The sequence below is a fragment of the Copidosoma floridanum genome, unplaced genomic scaffold, assembly GCF_036245765.1.
Source record: "Copidosoma floridanum isolate Cflo_tuat_1 unplaced genomic scaffold, Cflo_Japanese_pri ptg000019l, whole genome shotgun sequence".
In the NCBI taxonomy this organism is placed as follows: Eukaryota; Metazoa; Arthropoda; class Insecta; order Hymenoptera; family Encyrtidae; genus Copidosoma; species Copidosoma floridanum.
The window spans coordinates 2,894,650-2,920,797 of NW_028321896.1; the positions used below are offsets into that span (position 1 = coordinate 2,894,650).

The 26,148-nt window shown below is 41.1% G+C and overlaps 1 protein-coding gene across 1 annotated transcript in view; it reads left to right on the forward strand.

Moving 5' to 3' along the window:
• The window catches only part of LOC106636937 (lachesin), a 168,353-nt gene extending 143,730 nt beyond the window's left edge, over positions 1–24,623 (forward strand). Inside the window, exons 8-11 of the mRNA XM_089593077.1 lie at positions 11,884–11,943; positions 13,243–13,320; positions 19,973–20,077; positions 24,393–24,623. Coding sequence (XP_089449203.1) covers positions 11,884–11,943; positions 13,243–13,320; positions 19,973–20,077; positions 24,393–24,472 — 323 coding nt within the window. The 3' untranslated portion in view covers positions 24,473–24,623. The remainder of the gene's footprint in view (positions 1–11,883; positions 11,944–13,242; positions 13,321–19,972; positions 20,078–24,392) is intronic.
• Positions 24,624–26,148: the final 1,525 nt, after the last annotated feature.

Here is a 26,148-nt window from a genome sequence, read left to right on the forward strand (position 1 = left end):
ATAATGAAAATCATAAGTTTTGTAACAAAGACAAAGGTATTAATTCAAATTGATCCTGTAGAGCAGTTGTGTTTCAAAAGTGAGACAAAGTCAGACTGATCCCGACACACAGTGAGATGAATCCGCAGAACTATCTATTGACAGAGCAACTAAACGACAAACAGGGGGTTATAATTAATAAAAAAAAAAAAAAAAAAAAAACAAGAAAAAAGGATACCACGGCCCAGATAAAATGGTATAATGTGATACATATTGATTAAAAGTTGGTGTATACTTTGTTGGATAAATACTTGATACAATAATGTATAAAATGTATTCTTTAAAGCTCTTCTGGGACAAAAGTGCCCTCTTGCATTGAAAATAACTGTCTCACCAGACATCAAAAGAGCCTCCTCTCATCCGAGCCTCGACAACAAACTTCATTACCGCAAAACTCTCCGGACCAAATCCGATCCATTATTAATTACTCGCGAACTCGGTGCTTCCTTGCCTCAGAAACTCCCCTTCTGTCACACCACAAAAGGACGTAGCATTTATACCTTTTATTTATGCACACTTTTCTGAAAGTCCAGAGGAACCGTTACAATGAACTCCGATACATGCAGTCGATACCTATACAGGCCCGGACGTCCCCCTGAATTTCAAGTTACTCCAACGCAGAGATGCTGTAGAAAAAAAAAGGATGTACGAAGCCACGATGCGGTCGAATCGCCGCAGGGAATAACGATAGGGGGGGGCAGAGGGGAAGAGCCGAGGGTGAAAGTCTAATTACCGTCCAACTCCCCCAACAAAGGCCCTCCTCGCCGCGGCTCGCGATCGCCTTGGCGAGAAACGCTAATTGAAAGGGAACGGATGACCACCCCTCCCCCCCGCGGAATTCATTCGTGAAAAATGAATTCATTTCCCTCGCTCTCTCGAATTTTTCCCTACTCTAGCCACCCAAGACGGAGTTTTCTTTCGAGAAACAAGGACGGGAAAGGCCTCACCCCCCCCCCCCCCGCTGTGTAAAGCACAGTTGGGTGGAACCTCGGCGTTTTTCGAGGGGCTCGTTATAAGCAGGAATCTTGTTAAAAAGTGCGGGCTTTTCCTCCTCCTCCTCCTTGCAAGCATATTACACTCTCGGTCAAGGAGGCGTCGTTAAGGGGTAATTCGATGACCATTAAGAATGAGGGCGATGTATGCTGCCCCGGATCAAACGAGCATATAGTTACAAGTGCATTCGAACGACAAGCGTTGTCATGTTTAAAAAAGTTGTTTTGTTTTCAAAAAAAAAGTGTGCGTCCTCCTCAGTTCAGAAAAAATACCAAAACTGCAGTTTTGATATATGTTAAGATCAGATCAGTTGTTTTAATAAAATAAAGTTTTCGTTATCAAAAAGAAACATCTTTTACCTTCATCTCTCGTCTTTTGGTGCGCGGTAGTTTTGTTAACTACAAATATGCTAATTACTTTCCGACACGAGTACGTACACGCCTCCGCGGGGGTGGTATGATACAAGAGCTTGGCTTATCGATCAAGGTTTTCGCGCATGATTGATGATGATGGCGCGGATTCGGTATTGGGTGATTTTGTTTTGATGCTTCATGGAAGGATATTGTTTTGTATAATCCGAGCGTTTGTTTTGATCGAGAACCGGGAAGATTTTACAATTTTAGATGGGCTCTGGCGCGCATTAAAATATTCAGGCAATTAATCGTCGTCAAGCACCGTTATAATTTTTAATTACACTTTTGCGGAGCAATGAGCCAGAGGGTTTGATTGATGGAAGCACTGAGCATTGGACACTTGAAAGGTTTTTTTTTTTTTTTTTTTTTTTTTTTTTCAAAGCAAATTCGTTTAATCGTGTAATTTTTTATGAGGCAAAGTTTGGTGAATTTTCATCATGAGAGAGACTGGTAAGTATATCTTTACCATGCATTTATTGAAGAGTGTGTAATAAATTCTCTCTCGTTAGAAATTAGCCAATTTTAGCACTCGTTATGTTCATTTATTCACTGTATTACAGAAAAGTATACGAAAGATACCAGAAGTAGATCAATTCCAGTAAAATATTACACTTTTGTGTACAAATATGAGAGCACGGCAAGTATATAATAGTCTGGCCTTGCTTTTGTCGAGTATTATCAATGCCAATAGCTTTAGCTATGTTTTGTTGCACATACCAAATATTCGTACGATTTCGGCAAGTTTTACAGAAAAAAAATAACCAGCAACTTATTATTGATGCTTACACAACAGCCAAATGTTTTTCATTAAACATTTTCCGTCGTCTTTATCCATCGCGTATCGCTTTTTACTGGATTTTGTGGCGCTCAAACGCTTTGCAACCCACGTCACAATTATAATACACGCTTATCATTATCATCCCACGTTTTGTGGGCTCTGCCGCTTTCTCAATTGCAAGCCACCTCGTTCTTGGGTCACTAACATGAATCCACTCAGTCACGAGCAGTACTCTTTCACCTGTATGCGCCAAGCCTCCTATAGCTACCCTTTATGGAAAACTATTGATTTATAAATCATTTGCCATTATACTTTTTGCCAAAAATCTCAGATCAATCTCCAGAACAATACTTCACGGTACGGATGAAACGTATACTCTTTCAACGTACATCACCTATCCGTGAGGGCTCGGTTACCTATCAACAACGAGTGGGAAGGTAGAGAGACACGCAAATAAAAGTCATACGTCCAATTTAACTAATGGTCAAATTATCAAATGTAAATTGTCCCCAGCACGTTTGATATAGTACAAACAATGTAATCAATAAAAGAAGGTCAAAAGGCTGCGTAAAGGAAGAAAACAATGTACGGTATATTTTCGTTGTACAAAAATGTGATCAACGTTACACAAAAAAAGTAATCGGTAACCAAAGACAAACCACAGAAAAAGGGCAAGGGAAGCAGTCAATGTGGCCGGTGAAGTGGGCATGCACGGATCATCAGAGCCAAGGAGGGGGGTAACTCGCTCCAAAGAAAGACTTTTGCAGAATAGACTTTCCTCTCGCTTACTTCCGCGAGGCCGAGGTCCTGCCCCCGGAGCGAAGAAGTTTGGCAATTTCCTGAGGGCTAATCCGAGCCCCCCCCCCTGGGTCGGTCAGCGGCATTGAGATGCCGAGAGGGTTCCACCACGGACGAAACGTTGACTCGGCGGACGTTCCCGCGCGGACCGCACGAGCCACGCTGGCTTGCCCCATGAATTATACAAGCGACCACGCCACTGTACCGTTGCGAAGGCGTATATATAGGGGGTGGAGGAAGAAAGAGTCTGGGCGTGCGAGGAGGGGTGAGATCGAGAGGTGGATGCTCCCTCGCGAGACACGGAGGAAAAAAGTAAATGCGCTCGGAATACATATACTACAGAGGAATACGGAGGTGTTGCGGGAATATGTGTACGTACAGTATATACATATATATAGGTAAGGGGCTCTATCTCCGTGCGCGCGAGTGGCTTCGAAGCGCGTGAGACGTGCGAATTTGCCAATCTCACCGGCGTTGCCGCGTGGAATACGTATGCAGAAGGGCGAGTCTGGTGGTACGGCATAGGTGAGTCGCGATATGAGCAGGGTACAAGGCAAAGGTGAAAATCCACAATATGTGCGCTGCTGTTGGTGCGTATGTACGGTGTCAATGAGCTTGAAGAAAAGCAAAAGAGAGAGAGAGAGTACAGTTGTCTGTTGGGGCGATTGGCGTATCGGCTGGAATATGCAAGGGTATAAGCTTGCTCTTTCGAGGAACGAAATTTTACAAGAAATGTCTGCGGTGCGAGGTGAAATTTGGATCCATGTGATTACATGAAAAAAGACACGTATTTGATGGTTCCACTTGAATGCATCTTTTGAATTCTCATGTGTTTGAATCCTCGTAATCTCATTGTCACGGGATGCAAAAGTTCAATGAAATGAAAAAAAAGCAACACTTATGAGTTGATAATTAATTTGCTCGGGTATTGTCCAAATTTTTAATTCTAAGGTTCATTGGATGTCACGTCTACTAACCAAAATAAAAAAATTAACATGCTAAGTGACAATGTTACTTCCATTATATGTAAATCAACGATTCATTATACCATTCCAAGACATATTTTTTTCTCATTCGAACAATCGAATCACGAACTGTGCCGTACCCCCCCCCCCCTAAACTTGTACATTTACACTATTCAAACGCAATACCACACAACGAATAATACTCCAGACAGTCGTATGTATATATGCATCCCCGAAAACAGAGCGAACGAAATTTTACGTTGAGCGTCACCTTCGTTAATTAAAACACGTAGACGTAACTCCATTGGAAACTCGTCACGGCTCGCTAACAATCCAGCAACGAGATGAATTATTATACTCCCTCCCGAAACATGCGAACGAAATCCGGAAACATCGTTCGCACCACCGGCGAGATCCACAAATTCCCGCTCGCTCGGGCAACACGCCGTAACGATCTCACGGTGATTATACAGATGAAGACTCTGCACCGAGAGCGACAACTCGACGCACTTGGCGGGGGATAAGCCGAGTCCCTCCCTGTCTTTATCAAACCGAGGGTCCGTCATTGCCAATTTCTCGCGGCAAGGGGAGGGGCTGGGAGCTCGAAAACGCACGGCAAGTCAAGTTCGACTTGTTATCAGTGGCAAGCTTCTCTCGCAGCGCCCTTGAGCGACGCGTCCGTGGCTTTATCAAGAGCCGTTAACTCTGGCTAAGATGTTGTGGGTCTATACTAACCACCCCCTCCGATCCCGCGCTACCGTCCGTGGCTTGATTTGAGGCTCGGCTCTTTAGCGCCGAGCCAACGTTGAAACTTGCTCCGGGAAAGAGGCTGTGTAGCGCGAGTTTCGAGAGGGGATGCGCGCACTTGCGCGGGGGTGGCCCCGAAATTTCAGCTAAACTGGAGCGCTTAGCGCTCGGACCGCCTAACAACTCGCGCGGGGGGGCGCTTAATGAGAAGTTCGGACTTGACGTGTGTATGGGCTCGTTTAGGGGTTGGGCCAACGAGCAAAAGTCGGTGCAACGAGGTAAGGATCCGACCCGGGGTCCTCGACTGTTCGTGTGTACACGAGTGCGGTTAGCGTCTCTACCGAGGATTAAACAGCTTGCTGTACAGTCGTCGTCGATGAGACTCAATGGTGGGTGGAAATGTACGGTGTTGTGCTTTCAATTGAGAATTACTGAGGGTATGTTACGTGCTATCATGGAAATTTCATCAATTTGTCTTCGAGACGAAGGAATTTCTAGTTGATGAGTTGCATCGCTGCGTCTAGAAAAAGTAGCACTATCCGCGAGTTTGGTACAAAGAAACAGTACAAGGTTAGAATGGAATCGGGAAAAGAGTAACTCTTGCAACACAAAACAAAATGTAGATCCTGAATATACCCCGAAAGAAAAAAATTTCGTAGAAGCAGGAAAATATTTACCGGAATTTTAACTCAGTATACGTGTGGTCAATACTGTTTTGCATTAAAAATATTTTCTTACATCAAATAAATATTTGTACAAAAAGTAAGGGAGTACAATATTATTTCAAAAGATAATTAACTAGGAACTATCCTGGTCAATATTTTCTCTTGATTCTAAAAAAATTTTCTTTCAGTATGAAATTTGTCTTTAGAATAGCAAGTACTTTGTTGTCTTGTTTCATTGGCTCTGAAAAAATGTTTGCTCGTAACTTATTTTACACATCTCGATTTAAATTTTCGTTACTTCCCGTACAAGTAAACATGTCACTAAAGTGAGAAACATCCGTCTTTTTACAAAAGTTTTACAAGCATTAAGACATGGATAGCACTAAAAACAAAATCAAGGATCAAAAGTACTCTGAGTTGACTATAAAAAAGTTAGAGCAAGTAAAAAATTATACATATATATACTCGTGGACACATGACCTCGCTCTAATACCACAAACTCTCTTGGAAGTTTTGTTGATTTCATAATTCTGAAAAATCAAATTTGAAAGTAGAAATTTGCCTTTATAACGTACAAGATAGCGTGTAAGCTAAGCCAATGAAATTAATTGTAATCAATTTACAAGATGAGATACAATTTTTTTTTTTTTTTTCTTTTAATAAACATAAAAAAAATTGTAAGCTACGTACTAAACCTATATTTTTCATCCGTTCCAACTCGCAGCTAGTTTTTTATAGTAAAAAATCCTACGTAGATTATGTTCTGCTCCAAAATATTTTCTCTTACTCCATGAAAAGCAACGGCGAAAATCCCTCAAAAAGGAACACCCACCACACTTGAAGGGCATATTTACATAATTGGTGCATGGAAAACAAAAACAAAAGCTCCCAACAACGGAAAAGGCCTAAAAGTATTCAAGCAGCGTACATTCGACGTACAGATGTATACCATTACTCACGCTCCGCATCACGCGTGGCATCGGCCCCTCATTTTCCCCTGATCTGATTAATGATTCATCAACTCATCCCTCGCAAGCAGAACCAATACCCAAAAAAAATGAACACAGCGGTGTCGGGATTTATTTAAACCTCGATTGGGAGGTGAAAAAAAAAAAAAAAAAAAAAAAGATAACAATAATAATAAAATAAACAAAAAAAAAGATGCGCCCTTCCTGTACACGTACACCGGGAAATGAGAAAACAAAAGGGGAGAGAAGTAGTTCCAAGGGGTGTAGAATCAAGGAAGCCGGCGTAGTAAGAACGAGGAGGGACTTTAAAAGACGAAAAAGAGAGAAAGATGGGGCCGCTGACGGGCTGTAAGATTGATTGGAGTCACGAGATGGAAAATTAACGGTCTAGCTGACGGAGTATTCGCGAGGATGGACGGGAAAGGGGCAGGGAAAGAGAGAGAGAGAGAGTGACAGCCACCGCATACTAATCTGCACCGCCGACCCTTCCCTCCCACACCGTTTCTTGAGAAAACACCGAAGAACTGGGTGTACGTCTACATGTATATACGTAACGGGGCGCACAGCCTATACGTATAATGTATGTTACCACCGTTTGGACTCTATATATGTATATGTCTAGCTGGCTGTCTCACTACCTGCCATTTTTTTTCAACTCTCGACTCATCGTTTTTTTTTCTCTCTCAAGAAGTTACCGTTTTCGAGGCGAGCTGTGTCCTGCATGTGAAAATCGTCCAAAGTAGACTTAGGTACTGGTTCCCGGACGACAATTCGCATGGATGACTTTGACAATCGTCCGCTCATTTTTCAAGCTTATCGCTGACCCAAGCAGCGTCGTTCTATTCCGAGATGGGCCGGACGTTTTGGATGATGGACTATACAGAGCTAGCCATGTTTATTGGAATTTTTCGAATAGCCTCGTTTCTGCCAGCACGTACGTGAGTGAATTAACAGACAATGTGTGGCGTTCAATAACCACCAACAAGAAAATATTTCCATAGCCTTGTATTTTGCCTAGTTGTTTGATTATTTTTGGTATAAAATTTTGATGATCAAGCGTTTCTCACATTTTCTCGTTAAAATTTTTCTCTTTCTTCCTCTCGTTACAAGATTTACTTTCGTGTGCCAGTGTGGCCTAAAAGTGAAAACTGTTGTTTACTAGAAAATGGGGAAAATAAATACATTTTTTTCTCCTCGGTAATGCAGATATAGCCAATAAGTAGCAATAACTATAGATACCACTCAGGGCATCCCTAATTCAGGTCCTGCATCGAAAATATCGCTGTTTATTCTAGTAAAAACATCCTGTACTTCCGGCCAACAATGGTTCGACCAAAAACTGTCTGAATAACGTATTTGAATTAACTAATTATGAAATAATTCCCAAGATAATGATTATTAATTGCATAACCCATGGTGTCTGTCTACAAAACCATAGTTTTCTGCATTGTTGCAAAACCAGTAGTCAGATTAGTGATGAATATGTAAAAGAACAAAATTGACAACGTAATTGTGGATATCTATAAAACGAAAAATTGTAAACGGCAAAGATAACGCGACCAATTATATACGTAAACAATGGTCGTCCCTCACGTGAACCCGCATCCCAATTTAGATATGGAGGGGAGACCACTATCAAATGATGCAGGCGTGGTTAACCAGGTTTGCGGTTCGGGTGGTGCGTGTTTGCCAGAGAAAGACTTGGCTCATGATGCGAACGGCACACATCTGCGGCTCATCGTCGCCCTCTTATGCAACGCAGAGGAAGCGAGTAACGCTGGCTACCGCTGGTGTATCGTCGACTATTCCCTCCCTCCTCCTCCTCCTCCTGTCCCTATAATCAATTTCTCAACCAGTTATGTCTCCCGACGAGGGTCTGCTGCTTTAATTACGCCCGATCAGGTCGAAGCCCCTTGATTGTTCAACGATTACCCGGCTGAGACTCGATCGCTCAATTACGTTACCCAAACGAATCGACTTATCGTCTTTTGTTTGGTATTTACGTACACCAGAAAATCTCATTGAGCCGGAATGATGCACCAACCTTTTTTTCTTTTTCGAAACAATTTCCCAACAACCCCCAATGACTCTGTTCCGTGAAATCACGTCGCTCACACATAATTGCAAAATCGTTCAATTAACGGCTATACACAAACATCCCTGTGCTCTCTCGCCCGCAAAAGTATATTGCCCATCCGTGTCGTGCCACGGCAGACTATGGCGAGAAGAGCGGGAATTGATCGGGCGAGAAGGAGCGCGAGGGTCCAATCATCAATCAGTGCTGGGGGGAGGCAAAAGTTAAACGACCCGGGCCGCGAGTTTTAATATCTCTTTGGCTCGGGGGTGAAATGAAAAGGGAGTACGAAGGCGCGCGTGGAAGGGAAGACAAAGACAGAGGGATGAGACGAAACAAAAGTCGACGCGATAAATCAAAAGTGAAAAGTCGCGACGTCCGCGGCTGTGTAGCTCCTTTTTCTCTCCGACGCTCGGCTCTTCGCGCCAAAACCCTTTGGCTGTAGGTGTTTTCGTCCCCCAATTTCCCATACGGTTCTTTTGGAGAAGTTCCATCGGTACACCCATACGAAAGGGATTAGCAGGAAATCAATCGACCGGCTCATTCGACACCCACGCGACAGGAACGCTCACCCTTCCTGGTTTCACTGGACCTGTTCTTAGAATTTACAACTACGGTATAGAAAGACCACTAATGCAGCCGCGAAATCTAGTCCTAGAGACCGCAATAACCGCCCCTGGTACTCTTGTGATGATGATACCAGCGATATATAGAGAGAGGGAGAGTGAAGTGCCTTGGAAGCGAGAGCTCGTTCATTATAGATCCGCCAATGCGGTGGAAGCGGTATAAGGACGCGCGCTTTCTCAGATGCTACCCGGCTAATTTGCGTACGCCGTCGTGACTTGAGGCGGACGCGACGTAATATTCATTAGCGTTGATATTGGATTTTTTGAGTAACACTCTACTTTTTTAGTGTTCAAATTCTTTTTTTTCTTCTTCTTCTTTTAGGACAATTGTCATGTGTAATTACAATTGGGAAACATTTTTTTGAACGTAAAAAAAAAAGGATTTGAGGCTGGTTCTATAGTGTGTGCAAGTATATTTACGTACGTGCAAGCATAATTGTTTTTTAAGACTAATTCAAATGACAATAATTCGTTTGTGCTTAAATTTTGGGAATGAGCATAGGACAATAATCAATCTTGATTGCTTACCTTTGGTATTACTTGTTTTATCAAAGGAGAAAAATCTTGCAGTGCCCAAACAAAAATGTAAATAAACAAGTGGTTTATTGAAACGTTTAACACAAACCTACGTCTTACGTGTTAACATTAAACAACAAAATTTTTGACTATGCTTGAAACATTTTACACAAGTTTTTTTTCACATTTTCACGGTAAACTCAGTTATCATTAGGTAACATAAGAGAAGAATGTACGTTATTGAATTTTATGAGAAATGAAATACAACGTAAACTCAATTATCAGAGAGGCGGTTAAAATTTTGGTTAAAAAAACATTATTTCAACTGAGTTTGCTTTGAACTTTTCGAAAGTGTACATTATTAATTAACTTTGGCATTGATCATTTCTCGCTATAGGCAATTAAAATTCTGCTTTACGGAAATACCGAAATGCACCCGAATAACGTTCCAATGTTCCGTCCATCACCTGTATCATCAAAATGCACCACGAAAAAAAAAAAAAAAAAAAAAAAAAAAAAAAAAAAAAATCCACCCTCTCATTCGACCGCCAAAATTACATTATCGATATTGTAAACAATAAGGAAAAGCCAAATACACCGAGCACTGAATCACCTTTGCTAATTAAACAGCCCTTAAATATACGATACGTACCTGTAAAAGCGAGCAGAGAGAAGGAACGTCGCGAGGCGAAACCATACATCCTACCCCCTACACCCTCGATGGCTCACGCTGGCCTGTCGCGAAAACTGAGACCTACGGCCGACTGTCAGCGTCCCCGTGAAAATAATCGCTGTCCTTTTCTTCTCGCGAACCCGGTGACTCCCCAGGCTCGGCGCGACACGACTCCTCGCGGAATAATTGAAACCCACCCCCTTGGAAACGAGGGTGGGGGCCGCTTGTCGTTAAGTCTCGAGATTAGCTTGTAATAATTATCCAACGACTGGGACGAGGACGGCGGCGGGGCAAAAGAGCGCTAATCGGATTAGACGACGCCCAGCAGTGGTACCTATATACACAGCAGCGAATCGAGCGAGAGAGAGAGGATAAAATATGGTTCGCACGAGTGCATATGCTCGCGGGGGGTGGGGTTTTGCATGCAGAACCCTCACACCCTTCTGAGACCACGTATATATACCTAAACGCGGCTAATACAGGCGCGCTGTGGTGATGGTAACAGGTGGCGCGCTGTCCGTAATGGCTCCTGCGTGATGCCTTTCCTCTGCTACGTACGTACGTACATGCACGTGTGTTCGCGCGCTTGTGTAGACGTCGAACAATTGCGGGGAAGGTGGAAGTCGTGGGTAAGTTGGGCCCACGCCGGATGAAACTTTCGGGGCGGCTTGTACATGCAGGCGTATATGCAGATGAAATATCCCGGTAACAGCGTGTACGCAAAAACTCTTGCATATTTAGCGAGACGCGCGCACACGTACGCAACAGCTATGTACTCAAGTTTACTCGCTTATTGCCACGGGGTCTTTTCTTTTCGAAGGAGGAGCACGAATGAAGTTGGCGTGTTTTTTTTATCCATCCCTTCGAAATTTTAGTCATTAAAAGGGTCTGCGTGCACTTGTCTACTGTAACATATGGACACATAATAACTCTGGTACGACTGTGTTGGGGAAAAAATATCATACAATAACGATGATCTTGAAAAGAAAAAGTAAAAAAGAAATGAAAACGAGAACAACGTCGAGTGGAACGTTAACACGATAACTGGAGCAATCGGCCGGATCTTCAAGCGAAAAGTAAGGTACTCTCCTCTCGACTTGTCTGTTCATCCAGTCGCATAAACAACACTTTGTGTCATGTGTAACACACACGTACACGTTGAAAAGTAGATGATGCCAAACACACGCACTATAGCGAGCTCTGCCCAAGCACATTATTATTATTATTATAATATCATTTATATATGTATATACCTGTGTACCACATGTTTATGTATATGTACAAGTTCGTAAATGTACACTCACGAATAACAAACGTATGCATAAGTAGCTGTCACCCTCGCGTGTTCGCTCGTTAACAATTATGCAAACGTGCGCACGCGTGTGCTGGGATTCACAGACAGCTACAATTTATCAATTTTTTTTTTTTTTTTTTTTTTTTTTTTTTTAATTGTTGTATTCACTTGGCGAGACTAAAATCGTATACGCACCTATATGTGTTACTATGTAAATGAATAAGTATACTCTCAGGAGGTCGAGCAGACGAACGAGTTCAATTGTAAAAAAAACATGATATATATATGAAAAAAAAAAAAAAAAAAAACGTGTTTGTTGTTTGGCTTATTGCAGAGTCTGAGCCAGCAAGCACGAGTCCAAGGCCCGTGACGACGGAACTTCCCGACGATAAAGGTGAGCGTCCTATTGTATCCACGTATACGTGCACTGTTATTCATTGTTTTCACGTGCCCATTGACCCGCAGTTCGGTAAATTTGCACCCACGTGCTCGGTATTGCTTCCGCTCTTCAGTTTGGTTTTGCTTTGATTTTTCTTTTTTTTTCCATTTTTCCCTGTTTTTTTTTTTTTTTTTTTTTCATACATATGTAAATGTTTGCGCAAAGCTATACTGTACCGATGCTGCGCGGGTAGTAGTACGATATTTTACTGAATAATTGAATTCTCATTGAATTTAACGAACGCGCGTGTATACACATGTATGTGCCAGGACAAACAGGTCAGTGCGTAGTTTATAATTTAATGGCTCTGGTATATACTGGCAAAACAATACAGCAGCAGTAAAAATGATTTACCAGCCGTTTGTGAGCCACGAATTCGACTAGCGAGTCGTTTAAATGTGTTTTATAAAGTTTCAACGAGTTGTATGATATACGTTTATTTTTTTATTTTTTTTTTTTTTTTGTTTTTTACAGACAAATGCGTTAAAAATATCGAGGTGGACTGTTTTTTCAAAAAGTTCGCGGAAAAACTTTTTTGCTTTTTTTTCCAAACATCCAATTTTCGGATGTTCAGTCTGTTTGATACGTATAGATCAAAGAAATACAGTTTTGATAAAGAAAGTTTCGAGCTGAGAAAACGCAATCCAAGTTATACGAAACTTATGCTGATTTGACTGCGTGACAAGTAGTAAAAGCGCGGTATGGTCAGACATGCGTACTATACGCGTTAATTTGCCAACTTGGATTGGGTTTCACTCCGATAAATCGAAGAAATTTTTCTTTTCAATTTTTGTTTGATTCCAGAAATGCTGTTTAGTCATTGTTTTTAAGTAAGTAAAATTAAAAAAATAAAGTTAAAGACTGTTTCATTCCAATCGAGTCGTACACAGCGAAAAACTGTTAATTCAAAGTTATAAGTATACGACTAGAAAAAACGATATAAATAATTAACTTTCACGACTTTCTTGGTTGTATACGTTTACAACTATTTGCGACTCCTCACTATTCAACATAAGGATGAACCAATACCAAGTAACTTTTATTGGTAATTAATCAATACGAAAATCAATAACATTTCTCTGCCTCGCCTTAAACACCTGCACCCTTACTTTTGAAAAGAAAAATCTACGTGCCTTCATACGCACAGATATCATAAGCATGCAAAATGATCACAAATAGTCACGCAAGCAAAAGTTACCGCACGACTGAACGCACCAAACAAAAAAGCACATGAATCGCTCGTTCTCGTTACAGAGTGGGAGACCTCGTCGGAAATGAACAATTCGGTGTACGAGAGCCCGAGCTCGCTGACCAACAACGGCAAGAAAAAAGGTAAGCTCCACGAGAAAGAAAAAAGTAGCCGAGTGGGCAGGCCATTAACTTTTTTATCAGCGGGACTCGGCCAAAGTTAATTCGTTTAGGTGCAATTTTCCAACTCATTAAACCACCCGATATAGGAGAAGGAGGAGGGGCAAAAAAGTCCCGTGGGAGAGGAAAAGCGCGCTTGTCTCTTTGGTACTGCCGCAAACGCGGGAGGGTCGGAGACTGGGAATTGCTGCTTACTCCGGGAGGGATGCATTCGCCAATATCCCGAGTCGAGGACTAAATCGCAAATTAGGCTGATGAGATAAAAATTGCTCCCAAATGCGAGAGAGGGGGGCGCGCAGCATTAATATTTCATGGGTGTGCTAACAGGAGGGATCCAATAATGCTCGAGGTTGGGTGTCGCAGAGACGCGTATGATGCGCTGAAATAACCTCGCCTCTGTCTTTCCACGCAGCGGCGCTCACTTGCGCTTCCGTTTGCTCCCTCTCGTTTATTAAATTTTCGCCACCCCAAAACAAGAGCCTTTTCCGAAATTTCGCTCCCTCGCAGCGATGCCACGTTTTAGGCTCCAGCGCGTCCCTTTGTCCGATGCTTCCGAGGACACGCTAATTCACTTGCCACTGCGAGGCTACGATGAAGTGCATCATGGCCATTTGCTCCATGGATGGAGGAGTTTTCTTTTCACGTTAACATTTTGATGTTTGGTGGGTGGTGATGAAAACATTTTGTACTACAGTGTATGGATTTCATAGAAAAAATTTTAGATTAATTTCTTGAATCAAAGACTCACAACTGCACAATATTACAAGATAAAAGGCACCAGCAATGAAATATTTATTTCTTTGCAATTTAATAGAAAATTAATATTTGAGCTTAAAACGGAACCGTAGCTTATGATGTAATTTGCTTTACTGGTCAATAGTCAAACTTACTAGTTTGATCTTTTTCACGTGGAATAATTTTGTTTAAGAATAAAATCAGTTTGATAACATTTACAAATAGTGGTTATTTTAATTATGCTAAGAATACAATGTTCGAATAATGTAATACAATTTGTTTTTTCTTAATAGAAACCTCTGTGACTCCTTTACATTTGTCCATCTCACGGCTGATATCGAACGGCTGTTTGGAGATTTTTTCGACACTGTTCCCTTTGATTTCTAAAAATTTTTTTTTTTACAGCCAGTGCTACATACTAAGCTCCCAGTTGTAATTAATTTTCATCAATTTCTTCATCTTATATTTAGTCGCATATATTATAAGGCGAAAGTTGAGATCTCGTCGCTGCTGCTACTACTCGCGATATAAGGTCATCTGAGAGTGTACACAGTATATATACCCCATCAGGTCGCCACCACAGCCACAGTGGTGGCTCCAAGATTCGTAATTGGCCCTCGGGTCGGCGTTAATGTTGCTCGTACTTGAGCAAACTCGTCTCCTTCCTCTTTGTTGTTTCAAGGTTTGTAGCTTCTTACCTACACGTGTATGCTTGCACAGCTAGAGGGAACGGCATTAGAGAAGGGGGGGGGACAAAAGTTTCAAGCGAGCGGACTGTCTTGTCTTTTTAAGGGATGCAAAAACTTTGCTCGCTTGGGTCGCTTTTTTTCAACTGTTCGATGTTTCGTGGACGTTTGCTCGAGTTGACGCGCTACACCAGGAAATCTTGCTAAATGTTGGAATTAAGATTTCATCCATAGAAATGTTTTATTTACCAGCTGTACGCATCATGCCTCACGATTATTTCTCGTTCATTACGGCACGTCAATCGATTCACTTTACTTTATTGATTTTACGTCATGTAGATACGCAATCATTTTTATTCATATTGGAAATAAAGTCCATGCGATTTGGTTGCTCGAACCTACAGGAAAATCTCCGGTTATTATGTTATACTTTTTTAATGAAAACAAAAAAAGCTTGGAAAAATACTTTTCCCATGAAAGAATTGCCAAGACTGACAATACGGCCGAATTAGGGTGAAGTACTGACAAACTGATAATTGTATGCCAGGCGTTGGTCAATACTCCCGCCAATGTCGAAATGATCATATTGGACCGAATTCTCCAAAACTGTATTGGTCCAGGAATGTTAGCCGGGTCTGTCAAATAATAGTAGCTGCCAAGTATTGGCCGTATACGTTGCCGATACTCAGTCAATACTTAAAGAAAAAATAACGATTCCAACCTCAAGAGGTTCTACATGTCATTTGTTTTCAACTATCTGTAGTCTAAACACACGCTCCGTGCGGGACATAAACATTCAGTGTATAGCAAATATTTTTAAAGATATTCCAGTGATTTAAATAAATAATTTGATTGAATTTATTATAGTGAGTTTTGAATACGATTGTGCATTGCAATCTTCGTCTTACAACGAGAAGAAAGAAAAGTAAAAAAAATAACCTAAGTTTGTTTAAGTAAAACCGGAAAAATGTTTTCGTATTCAACACTTATTTACAAAAACGTCAGCACAAAAGCGATGAAGAAAATATGACAAAAATTAGAGAAAATAGTGCTATATATGTTATGAATACCGTTTATGGTCAAAGATTAATCCAGTAATAAACTATTTAGTTATATCAGCTGGTAATCCTTTACCAGTACTGCATGGTAAGTTTTGGACCGATATGATAATTTCAACAACCATACAACTACGGATCAGTATTTGAGAGCAGTACTGTCAATAATGGGTGTCAATATTGGGTCACTGTTGGGCCGTGTTGGCTTTCTTTCATGGGTTGTTGCACCTTTATGTCTATTTACTTGTCTGTTGTAAGTGTTAGCAAGACCTTAAATTTTTTGATGAGTTTTTTCCAGTTGTAACAATAAACGATGCACAAATATTCATTGCATTGATATTACATTAATTGAAAATGAGATTGTTTTATGAATTTATAACACAGGAGTCAAATATATGGTATGTGTGTACCAGAGAATGCTTCATAACGTCACGTCACTTAAAGAAATGAAAATACAATTGGATCATTTTCACCTGGAGGAGTTGTCCAAAACACCACATCTTCTCCGTCCTTGCATAATATTTTCGTTTCGAAATCCCATGATAATTGTATTGCACACATTTGCTGTATCGATTACTCGCCTCAGGGCACCTATATACAGAATACACATGCACTCACGTCATCATGGATCCCCTCAGCGACCCGGGGATGGTAAATCAATAGCTCCGAACACCCCCGTATCATCCATTAGGGCCCAAACGTCAATATCCTATCGCAAGGTCTTTCCTTACTCTTGCTTTCAACGCAGAAAATCAGTAATAACCCTCCCATAAGTGGTGCACACGTGCGTGCCCGTACACGAAAGGTAAACCTGGCGAAGAGTGTGTTAATGATACCGTATGCGCGCAGAGGAGGGGTGTGGGCTATTAGTCCGTTTAATCGAATATTGCGCGGGTCGAGAGTTTAATTATCGTGATCACGTGCATGCGATCGAATCTCTCCGTGCTTCTCGCGACTTATAAATCATCATTCTGCAGACTGAACGTGATTATACATTACGCTCGGTTAACGTGACTATTAGCGATGGTTTTTTTTTTTTTTTTGTTATTTGTTTTTTCAACCGTTTGGTTTGAATCACCTATAGCGCAAAAAAACGTGAGAGTTTTGCTGGAGTTTAACGAAATCAAGGACTCATCATATAGTTGGCATCCGCATCGTAGGATGATTGTTTAATCAGCAGGATGATTGCTCCACCAGAATTTCCGATATTAACAATCGAGGCGTCAAAAGCTCCGTCCACGCATCTTCCCCTGAACGAGTGAGGCAACACCAAACAAAGTCCCAGCACACCCATCCACACTGTACTCCCTCGGCGCACAATCGAGGCGTGCAAGCGATTACCGTAAATGTGTGTACGTACAGTATAGGTACAGAGGTGTTATCCAAGCTTCGGGATCTTCCTTCCACGCACGTCGGATGCAACAATCAGCGATTGGCGAGAGCAAGTCGACGCACTAGAGGATAGGTGGGGGGGGGGTAGAGGCGTTGATTAAAAGCAAATAATTAACGACGTGCAGGTGGATGATTCTCCCGGGCGTGTGTACACGGGGCATAGAGAGTTCTCCTCGAGCGACAGAGGGACACCGCAAACACGCGCGTACATGTACACATGTACGTATGAGCCACGCATAAACAGTCCACGGGAAGTACCAGTAATAGAAGCCAGTGGCTCTCCGTCACGCCATAGCACGAGGCAGCCTAATGTTTGGCCAGGATTTGCATACGTCTATCCCTTCTCTTGCCCCGTATATCCGTTTCTCTGGGCGAGCATTTGCCACCCAACTATGTGTACTCGCACTGTCGTGTATCGCGGTTACATAATACAGTCGCACGCAGTTAGCTCGGTACGGCCACCCAGCCAGTTTTTCACCCTCCAACAGCTTAGCAATGTATACAGCGCGGCAAAACACTGACGAGCTCATTTGCGGATTCGCCGACAATTAGGAAACTTTTTGGATCTCCCTGTCTACCTTCCCCATGGAAATTGGCCTCGTGTTTTCCGGGTGGCGTGAGGATTTTAGCCCTTGGCACAGGCTTCTAGCTGTTTCACTTCGCCGAGAATCAGCGTGGTAGATCGTGGTTTCATTATAATAAAGCTGCAGGGTTAAGGTTTGTTTCTGGCTGCTCCGGCGTGTACGCGATGTTGCCACGCAGTTTTACAACAACTCTTACCTCAACTTTGTTTACATAAACGATGTTTTAATTTTGAGAACATTCGACGAGAGGCCCCTCTATTTCCTAGTTGTTGACCCGTGGATCTGAATCATAGATGCCAAAGGTGCTAGTATCGAAATTCGACGTTGTTGTTGAGCGAGAATACATTCCGAACTCATGATTTATTACTAGCGTTACTTTGAAAATAAAGAACCTTCCGATGGAATCACATCTTGTACACTTGATGGGTAATTATATTACAAACTTTATCGTTTTATTGATTGAATTTTCATTTGAATATTAATACGAAGCTGATTTCGTAAGGTAATCACATTACCTTGTCTTTGTTTGAAAAGCTATAGTTATTGATTTCTAATGAGTTCTGTATCGATTTTCCACTGTCATGTTTATAATCCCTTCTCGCTCAGTGAATTTCAAATTAATATTTAATAATAATAACACGATTCTCCACGAAGAGCTTACCACGCGTTTCATTGAATGTTTCACGTCTGACCAAAACGAGGTTATACTACTTACGAATCTAATTCTCGGTACATCGTTGGTTGACGGCAGTAGCAACTAAAGTCGCGTACTCAAAATGCTTCATGAAAGTGAATGAAGAACAACTGCCATTGGTGACCCTCCATATTTCGACGAACCAAGATTTGGCGAAAAAATTTTGGAAACGACAACAAACAAATGCGTACGTCGGCCTAAAGCCATGTAAATACAAGAGGGATCGAGCAGCTAAATGACTCTCTGTACTTTAACGTTTCCATCCGAGTTTCCAGTGCATGCAAACACATACACAAGAAGCTACACGCCCAGGCATAACAGAATTTGCATACTAGTTACGCGACAAGAGGGTAGCCCTGAGCGTAAACATCTTCAGTTTCATCGCACGTCTCTTTGGTCTTTGTATTTTACCTTGTACTCGTTTGTTGGTGGGACGCGACACATCTGCCTTGGCTTGGCGCCGATGTTTTTAGTAGCCTATACATAGGCTACAAAGGAGCAGGGGGGTATCGAGACCACAGCCTGATTTCTAATTTGCCCCTGGGAAGGCACCGCGTGACGTGAGTGACGATCTCGTTTTGGGATTAAGAGTCGAAACCTCCCTCCCCTCGACTCCGAGAAAAGTTTCGTGCGAGGTTTGCCTTTGGTTATCGTGAGGCTGCGCACGAGAGCGGCTCCTGGAGTTTTGGGGTTTGCACAGAAAGTTATGTGGCACGTGGTATCTCTTTGTTCGGTTTTTTGGGCCAATAGTGTCACGCGACTTGTCATACAGGGCTGGTTTAGTCGTCGGGTCATTAATGACCATGAGCTGTCCTCCTAAAGGGGCTCTGCACCAACATACACGGCAACAGTTTATTTACAATTGTTACTCAATAATTGCCCAGTGAAAATGTTTATGAAAAATTCGGGATGCTCCTCAGGTGACTAAGTTTTTTATGGATTTTTTAATGATTGAATCGACATTCGTGTTGAAGTGAAAAAAAAGTGATGACTTTGACAAAGAAAAGTCTGTTACGAATATTTAACAACCGAAATTGTTTAAAATAGTATGACAACGGCTATGTCTTGATGATAATACGAATACGTATTTTCAGACCTGAACAAATACGTCCCCCAGACGCGTAAAAGGAGTGTCATGCTTGCTAGAAAGACTTTTAATAAACTACAGAGCTCCCTTAAATAAGTAAGGGCGCTTAAAAATGTATTCTGTTGATTACCTTCCATTTAATAGTCTAATATCGATTTCGTATTGGTTTAGAGAAGTACAATAGGTACATAGGTTTCTGTGTTTGTTTTCATCCCCACAATAGTTTCTAATAAACAGGCGTAAAAATTAATAAAATTTTATCTACACGCATTTGACAAATAATATTTTTTGGTTGCATTAAAAATTCAATGTAAATGTAATTCAATTAAATGTAAACTAAAAAAAAGTATTATTTATGTTTTTTTTTTTCTTTTATTTTTTAGGAACTAAAGGAAATAACTCAAATCTGAATGAAATTGGCAAGTCAGAGCAGAAAGCCAGTGAACAAGACAAAAAACGCAGTCGGGACTGGTCAAACAATAGTAAGTGTACCTTTTTAACACCTTTTCATATTGCTTTGAAAGAGCTCAGACTCTTATTATTATTGAACAGGTAGAGCTTCTTCATTCAATTTAATTGCAGCATATTTATTTAACATAACAAGTTGATACAACGAAAACCTTCATTTTATTCAATTCTAACCATACAAGTACTGTACTTCTGAAAACAAAAACAAATGTTTATCCCTCACGTATAGCAGACTATGTACAATTTCAGCTTTAACTTACATAACTATACTTTAGAAAAAAATACCTTTTATTTGTAGTAAATACTGTTTTTAACCAGCCATTGTAACTCATTCCGATACACTTTTTTGATTACGCTATAAAAAAAAATTTTTGTTAACTTATAACTTCTTTAACGAACAATAAAGATCGGTATGGTTCCACACTCAAAGAATTTGTTAAATTTACTAAAATACTTACATGTAAACACTAAATGGTCGGTGTTGTGGTTTTGTTGGCAATTGGGCGACCACCTTATCATTGTCCTTTCCTATTTAAAAATAGATATGCACTCGGGTGCAAATTTTATGATAGTAAAGTCGCGGGGATGTATATTTACAACAACCGAAGTAATGTTTGAAATGAAATCTTGGATGAAGCCTTGGATTTATTCCCCTTGTCCAAAACGCATGGATGATGTAGCACACACCTATGCTCTTTCCAAAGAAATATCCAGTATTCGCTGAAACCTCTAAAGTCATTCAAACTTACGGGAAAAGCTCATTTTACGGGCTGCGTATCGCATCTCGTAACATTCGGTTAAAATTTAAAACCAAACGCAAGCAAAAAGAAAAGAAAAGCTCCCCTACCCGGGAAAACGAGTACAGCCGCGAACGAGGAGGAAACCCATGGGCTGAATTTTTGCTCCACGCTCCCGTGTCCAGCTTTAAATTAGCGGGAGGGAAGAACTTGAACATCCTCAGCACGTCCATCCACAGTCCCTGCTCGGAAAACCCGTCGAAAATTTCACTCGTTTCTCCCTTTCGGCTTTGCTCTGCGATATTTCGTTGTGGCTGCCTCGATAACTTTTTTCCCTTCCTTTTTTCTACTGTTTGCTGGTATGTGTGGATTTTACACGTATACATATAGTACCTGGAAGGTATATGGATACGTATTAGGTGAGCCATCCTGGAGAACGGGGTGAGTTTGTTTAGGTACATGCGGTGGGGTGGGTTTATTAGATTTTATCAATGGAATGACCAATGAATAGGTTATTGGGTGCTTGATACGTGTAATTTTGTACATTACGTGTCGATGGCAATGAAGTGAAAAGAAAACATTAATAATTTAATTTTTTTATAATATTTGTACGTATGCAAGATCCTTGAGATGCCGTCCTTCACGACGGAAATATGATCATCAGACAAATGATAATCCAGCCTTAGACGACAAGTAAAATAGCTCTTTTTTACTTTATTACTTATAATTTATCAAAAACAAGTAGAAATTAGAGATCATCTTGTAGAGAAGGAAACACCTTTACACTCGCAGTGATGTGCACACGTTAGCTTTTTATTTTTAGAATTTTTAAAAACATTTCAGTCTTTTTATTAGTTCGAAGAAATGTGAAGAAATTAGAACTCAAAAGCATAAAATTGTTGTTTCCTTCTTATTTCTAGACTTTGAAAGAGTTGAAAAAAAAAAAAAAAAATAGATAAAATAAAATATCAAATGTCGTTCAAGTAAGAAGGCTAATGAACTCGTGTAGATATATTGCAGTTAAGAAAATGTTTTCATCTTTCGAACATCTCGAGCACATCGACTGGCTTATTCTTGCCAAAATAAACGGAGAGATCTCCAACAATTGCGTGACGCTTTTCAAGAAGGGACAAGCAAAGAGGAAACGGGAGAAGAACTCGACTGTCGCTGGCAGCTTTACCACCAGCTTTTCAATTGTTTGATGGAAGAGACTCTCCTTTCTATCGTTCTTTCCCATCGTTTTGAAAGTAACCACCATCTATATTACCCAGTGGTTAAAGTACTCGCGGTGTGGGTCCAACGAAATGGATCGTCAAAGCGAAAATCTCGATAAAGTACGCGGCCAATGAATATTTTCGCTCCACTAGTCTTGATTTTTTTCATGAACTGACTTGAACCAATCTCGTTCTCGTAGTTAAACCTACACGGGAAGGAGGGGTATCGCGCGACGACAGCCTCAAAAATCGGACGCGTCAATTAAGTTGGGCTGAAAAACTGCGAGCCTCAGCTTTTCTTTCCCCACAGGGAGGGGCGTGAACGTCATCCTCAACGACGTAGCTCACTGTCCGACAGCCAAATTTTTCCTCCAAGTAGAGACGAAGGAAGATGGGGGTGGGGGGAGTGGCGCGACGCCCGTGGCAGGCCATCTCGGCCCATGGGCACGTGGACGTCATAAATCACCCGGGCATTCGATGAAAAGTGGATGTGCGAGAAAATTCAAGGGAAACCGGGAGGAAGAAAGAAAAGCTCCTATTCGGGAAGTCGCGAGCGAAAAAAACACTATGGGAGGGAGGAAGCGATGGTAGGAAAGTCGCGCAACAAAAGCAAAAGACGACGGCTGATACGTGAGCTAGGTATATATGGGAGGGGGGGGTGGAGGAGCGGGAGGAGGGAGGCGAAATTGCCATGAAAAATTAATCGTCGAGAGCAGAAATGCACTGCCTCTCCGTGCTTTTGTTGCTCCAAGTTGGAGGAGGATCGGACGGGGAGGAGGGGGAGTCACTCTAGCCCGAGGGAGCCCGGCCAAACGATATGCTTGTGAATGATTGAGCAGTGAAGTATTTTTAATGCGAAAGTCGATTTGCGCTCGATTCGATTTAAATGAAGATTTATTGTTGTTTTAACTGTGTCTTACACATTATAATTTACGTACACGGTGATTTCATTCACACCCATCCAATATTCCGATCAGAGCGAAGACGATGTACGTCATTCTTCCGGATCTAGCACACTTTGTTGGCTTATATCCAATATTTTCTGGGCTCATGTGTTGAAATAGGCAAACTTTTATACTGCAATAAAAATAAAAAAACCATCTGGTAGACGACTGTTTTCCGTAACAATTGCAGGCGGTAGTAATAGAGAGAAAAGCAAGAAAAAAAATCTCAATCGAACGCTTTTTGTTGTTTACTTAGATTATACGAACAACTACGAATAATGAGAGGGTGGACATAAAAATTAAAGAACAAATAGATTTATGAGACGATCAACATGCTTTTCCAGAAATTGAAATTTCCTCATTAAATATTTTCAATAAGCCAACTTGGTGTAGACAGCCATGGAATAGAGAACACAGAGAAACATCGTAAATGGTTGTGGTTCGCAATAAATCTCGTAAATGTAAACCGTAAAATCCTTGGGACGGTTGTGGATGTGAGGATCGCAGAAAACAAGCCCCATTTAGGTAGTTGAATCATGAAAACAATTGGAAAATAAAAATAATTGCGAAGAAATCAGAACCGTGACATACCTGGCAGCCGACGCGCTCATGAGCGAGGCAAGGGAGAAACAGATCCCTCTCCTTGGTTTGCAGTTGCTCGACGGGATTCGCTTTGCTGGCTTGTTTCTTATTTGCAATTAGGAGCGAGGATCCGAGGGAGGAGCAGAAGTGTACGTAGCGTATAAAAAAAAAAAAAAAAAAAAAAGCTTCGTCAACAACCGGTAATGGCCGTGAGGAGGAGGAGGAGGAGGCCAGCCGGAAGAATGATCCGGGCGCAGTTACTCGCGGCGCACGGGCTTGGTGCTTTCTCATTTCTTTCCTACGGCCGTTTGCGCATGGAGAATCTTTGCTTTTTCGGACGAGCCGCTTGCTGGAGTTTTCATTTTGAAATAAGAGCACCACTCGGAACACGTATCAAATTGCAAGGAGAATCCACAACCCCCCTTCCCCCACCCCCCAAAGCTTACAGCCGCCGTCGTCGTCTTTACTGACAAGTTTCTCATTATATTCCTGCAAAACTCGAGATTCCAGGTTTTTAACGTCATACCATTTCAAATGACGTGGATTATTATTTAATACGTATACCTAAAAGGTGAACCCGTTCCTACCGCGTGAAATCGTGGGTTCTAAGAGCACCTTTCGTTGCGATTGCCACAAATTAATTAATAAGAGTACCTACATTGTACCAAGTTCACTACTTTATGATGTACTTGTACCGACACTCGTACGATTTTTGCCTTAGTTTTTCTTGCAAAAAAAAAAAAAACAAAAACAAAAACAAAAAAAAACAAAAAAAAAAAAATCTGCAAAACTTCCCACGAAACGCTAAATGACTCGCAAGTTTTTCTAAACAATCACAATTTCTACTTTCAGCTCCAGCGGTACAGACAACTGCGACGACAACCCTCGTGGTACTGCTATCCCTGCCGGTGATCTACGCCTGCTGGATCCTCCGATAAGCCCAGTCGCGTCGAGAGCCAACGGAGCGAGGGAGCACCAGCGACACGACAAGACAAGAGGAATCGAGGAGCTGTTGCCAGTGACTCGATTACAGTCGAGGGGAGTTGCACGTCATCGGGGGATGAAATACTTTTTTAAACGTAGCTAGCAACGTTACGGGGTACAGTTGGCGTACTCGAGCTCGCGTGCCAAGTTTTTGTGGGACGACGAGCAACAGCGTCGTGCTAACGATACCGGCGGGTGCAAGGCAATGGTATGATGTAAGAGGAAGGAGAGAGCGCGGGAAAGAGAAAACGAAGCCTTTATTAAAGTAGAACAATGGGGGGGATGTGGTCGTCGGCGGTGCAACGCGGAACAGGCGTTTGCCCGTGATGATGGGGCATCTCTCGGGTCGCTTTCGATGTAACATATTAAGGCGTTTATGCAACGAGCGATAAAAGCGATAATATTATATATATATATATCATGGTATGTGTGGTATTTGCTTCGCGTCCTTGGCGTCGCTTATATACAGGCTTGGGTTTTTTTTTTTCTACGGTTCGAGATGGAAAATCAGTGTTTTGAGGTCACCCCCCCCCCTTTTTTTTGTTTATTGGACTTCTCCAGTACTGAAAATGAGCTGGAACGTGAAACGTGAATTATAAATGAATAAGACGTTTTTACAGCGACCAACAGTTGACCAGTTTCGTTGTACATCAAACTGAATATGACTAGTGATGTTTTCTGACTCATGTAACGTATGTCATACTTTTGAGATGAAGTTTTTCTCGAAACACTTTAAGGTAAAGTATCCAGTACTTTTTTAAACAACACAGCTGCAAAAATTCATAGAAATATTTTCGCTAATGGTTGTAGATGTTTGATACCGAATGAAAGAGTATTTTGTTGAAATAACCAGATTTGAACACCAATATTTCATATGAGTACATGATTCGACTTATTTTCAAATGTTATTGAGATAAACTATTTTGATAACAATATCAGGACGTCTGTTGCAAGGTATTTTAACCGAAACTAAACTTTTAACGTGTTGTGTTTATATTTAAAATTACATTTTTTAGGGACCTTTTTAAAATTTTTAAAGCACAGATTGATTATTTTCTCACTGTTACTGATTTTGAGTATTAAATAATCATCTGTATTTGAGCTGTGTACAAATACTAGATACTTTGCCTTATCCTTCATTGTATACTTTATTATTATGATAAGATGTTTATTTTAATAAACAACAGGGTGAAAATAATTAGACTCTTTGTCTAATAATGACGTAATAATTGTTATTATTATAATAAAAGTAATAATATCAATGGTAACAATAATTATACAATTAAAATGAGAAGCATCGTCTCATGGATCGAATAAAAAAAATTTATTTTACGTTTTAATTGTCATTTTAAGTTTTTGTTGCAACATTGACGAAAAAAATTTTTTTTAATCCCACAACCAACGTTAAGGGTAATAACTGCCTAAGTGAATCGCATTTGCATGTTTGTACGGAAAAAAAATTACGGAACCAAGTAATACTTGTTCAATTGAAAATTTTTACAATGTTCGGATTAAATTTTTACAAAGCAAACCAAACACACATTTTGAAATATTTTTACTACAACATTGACAGGGATTTTCATTGTTGAACGCAACACCAACCGCAAGATTTAAAAGCTACGGTGATACC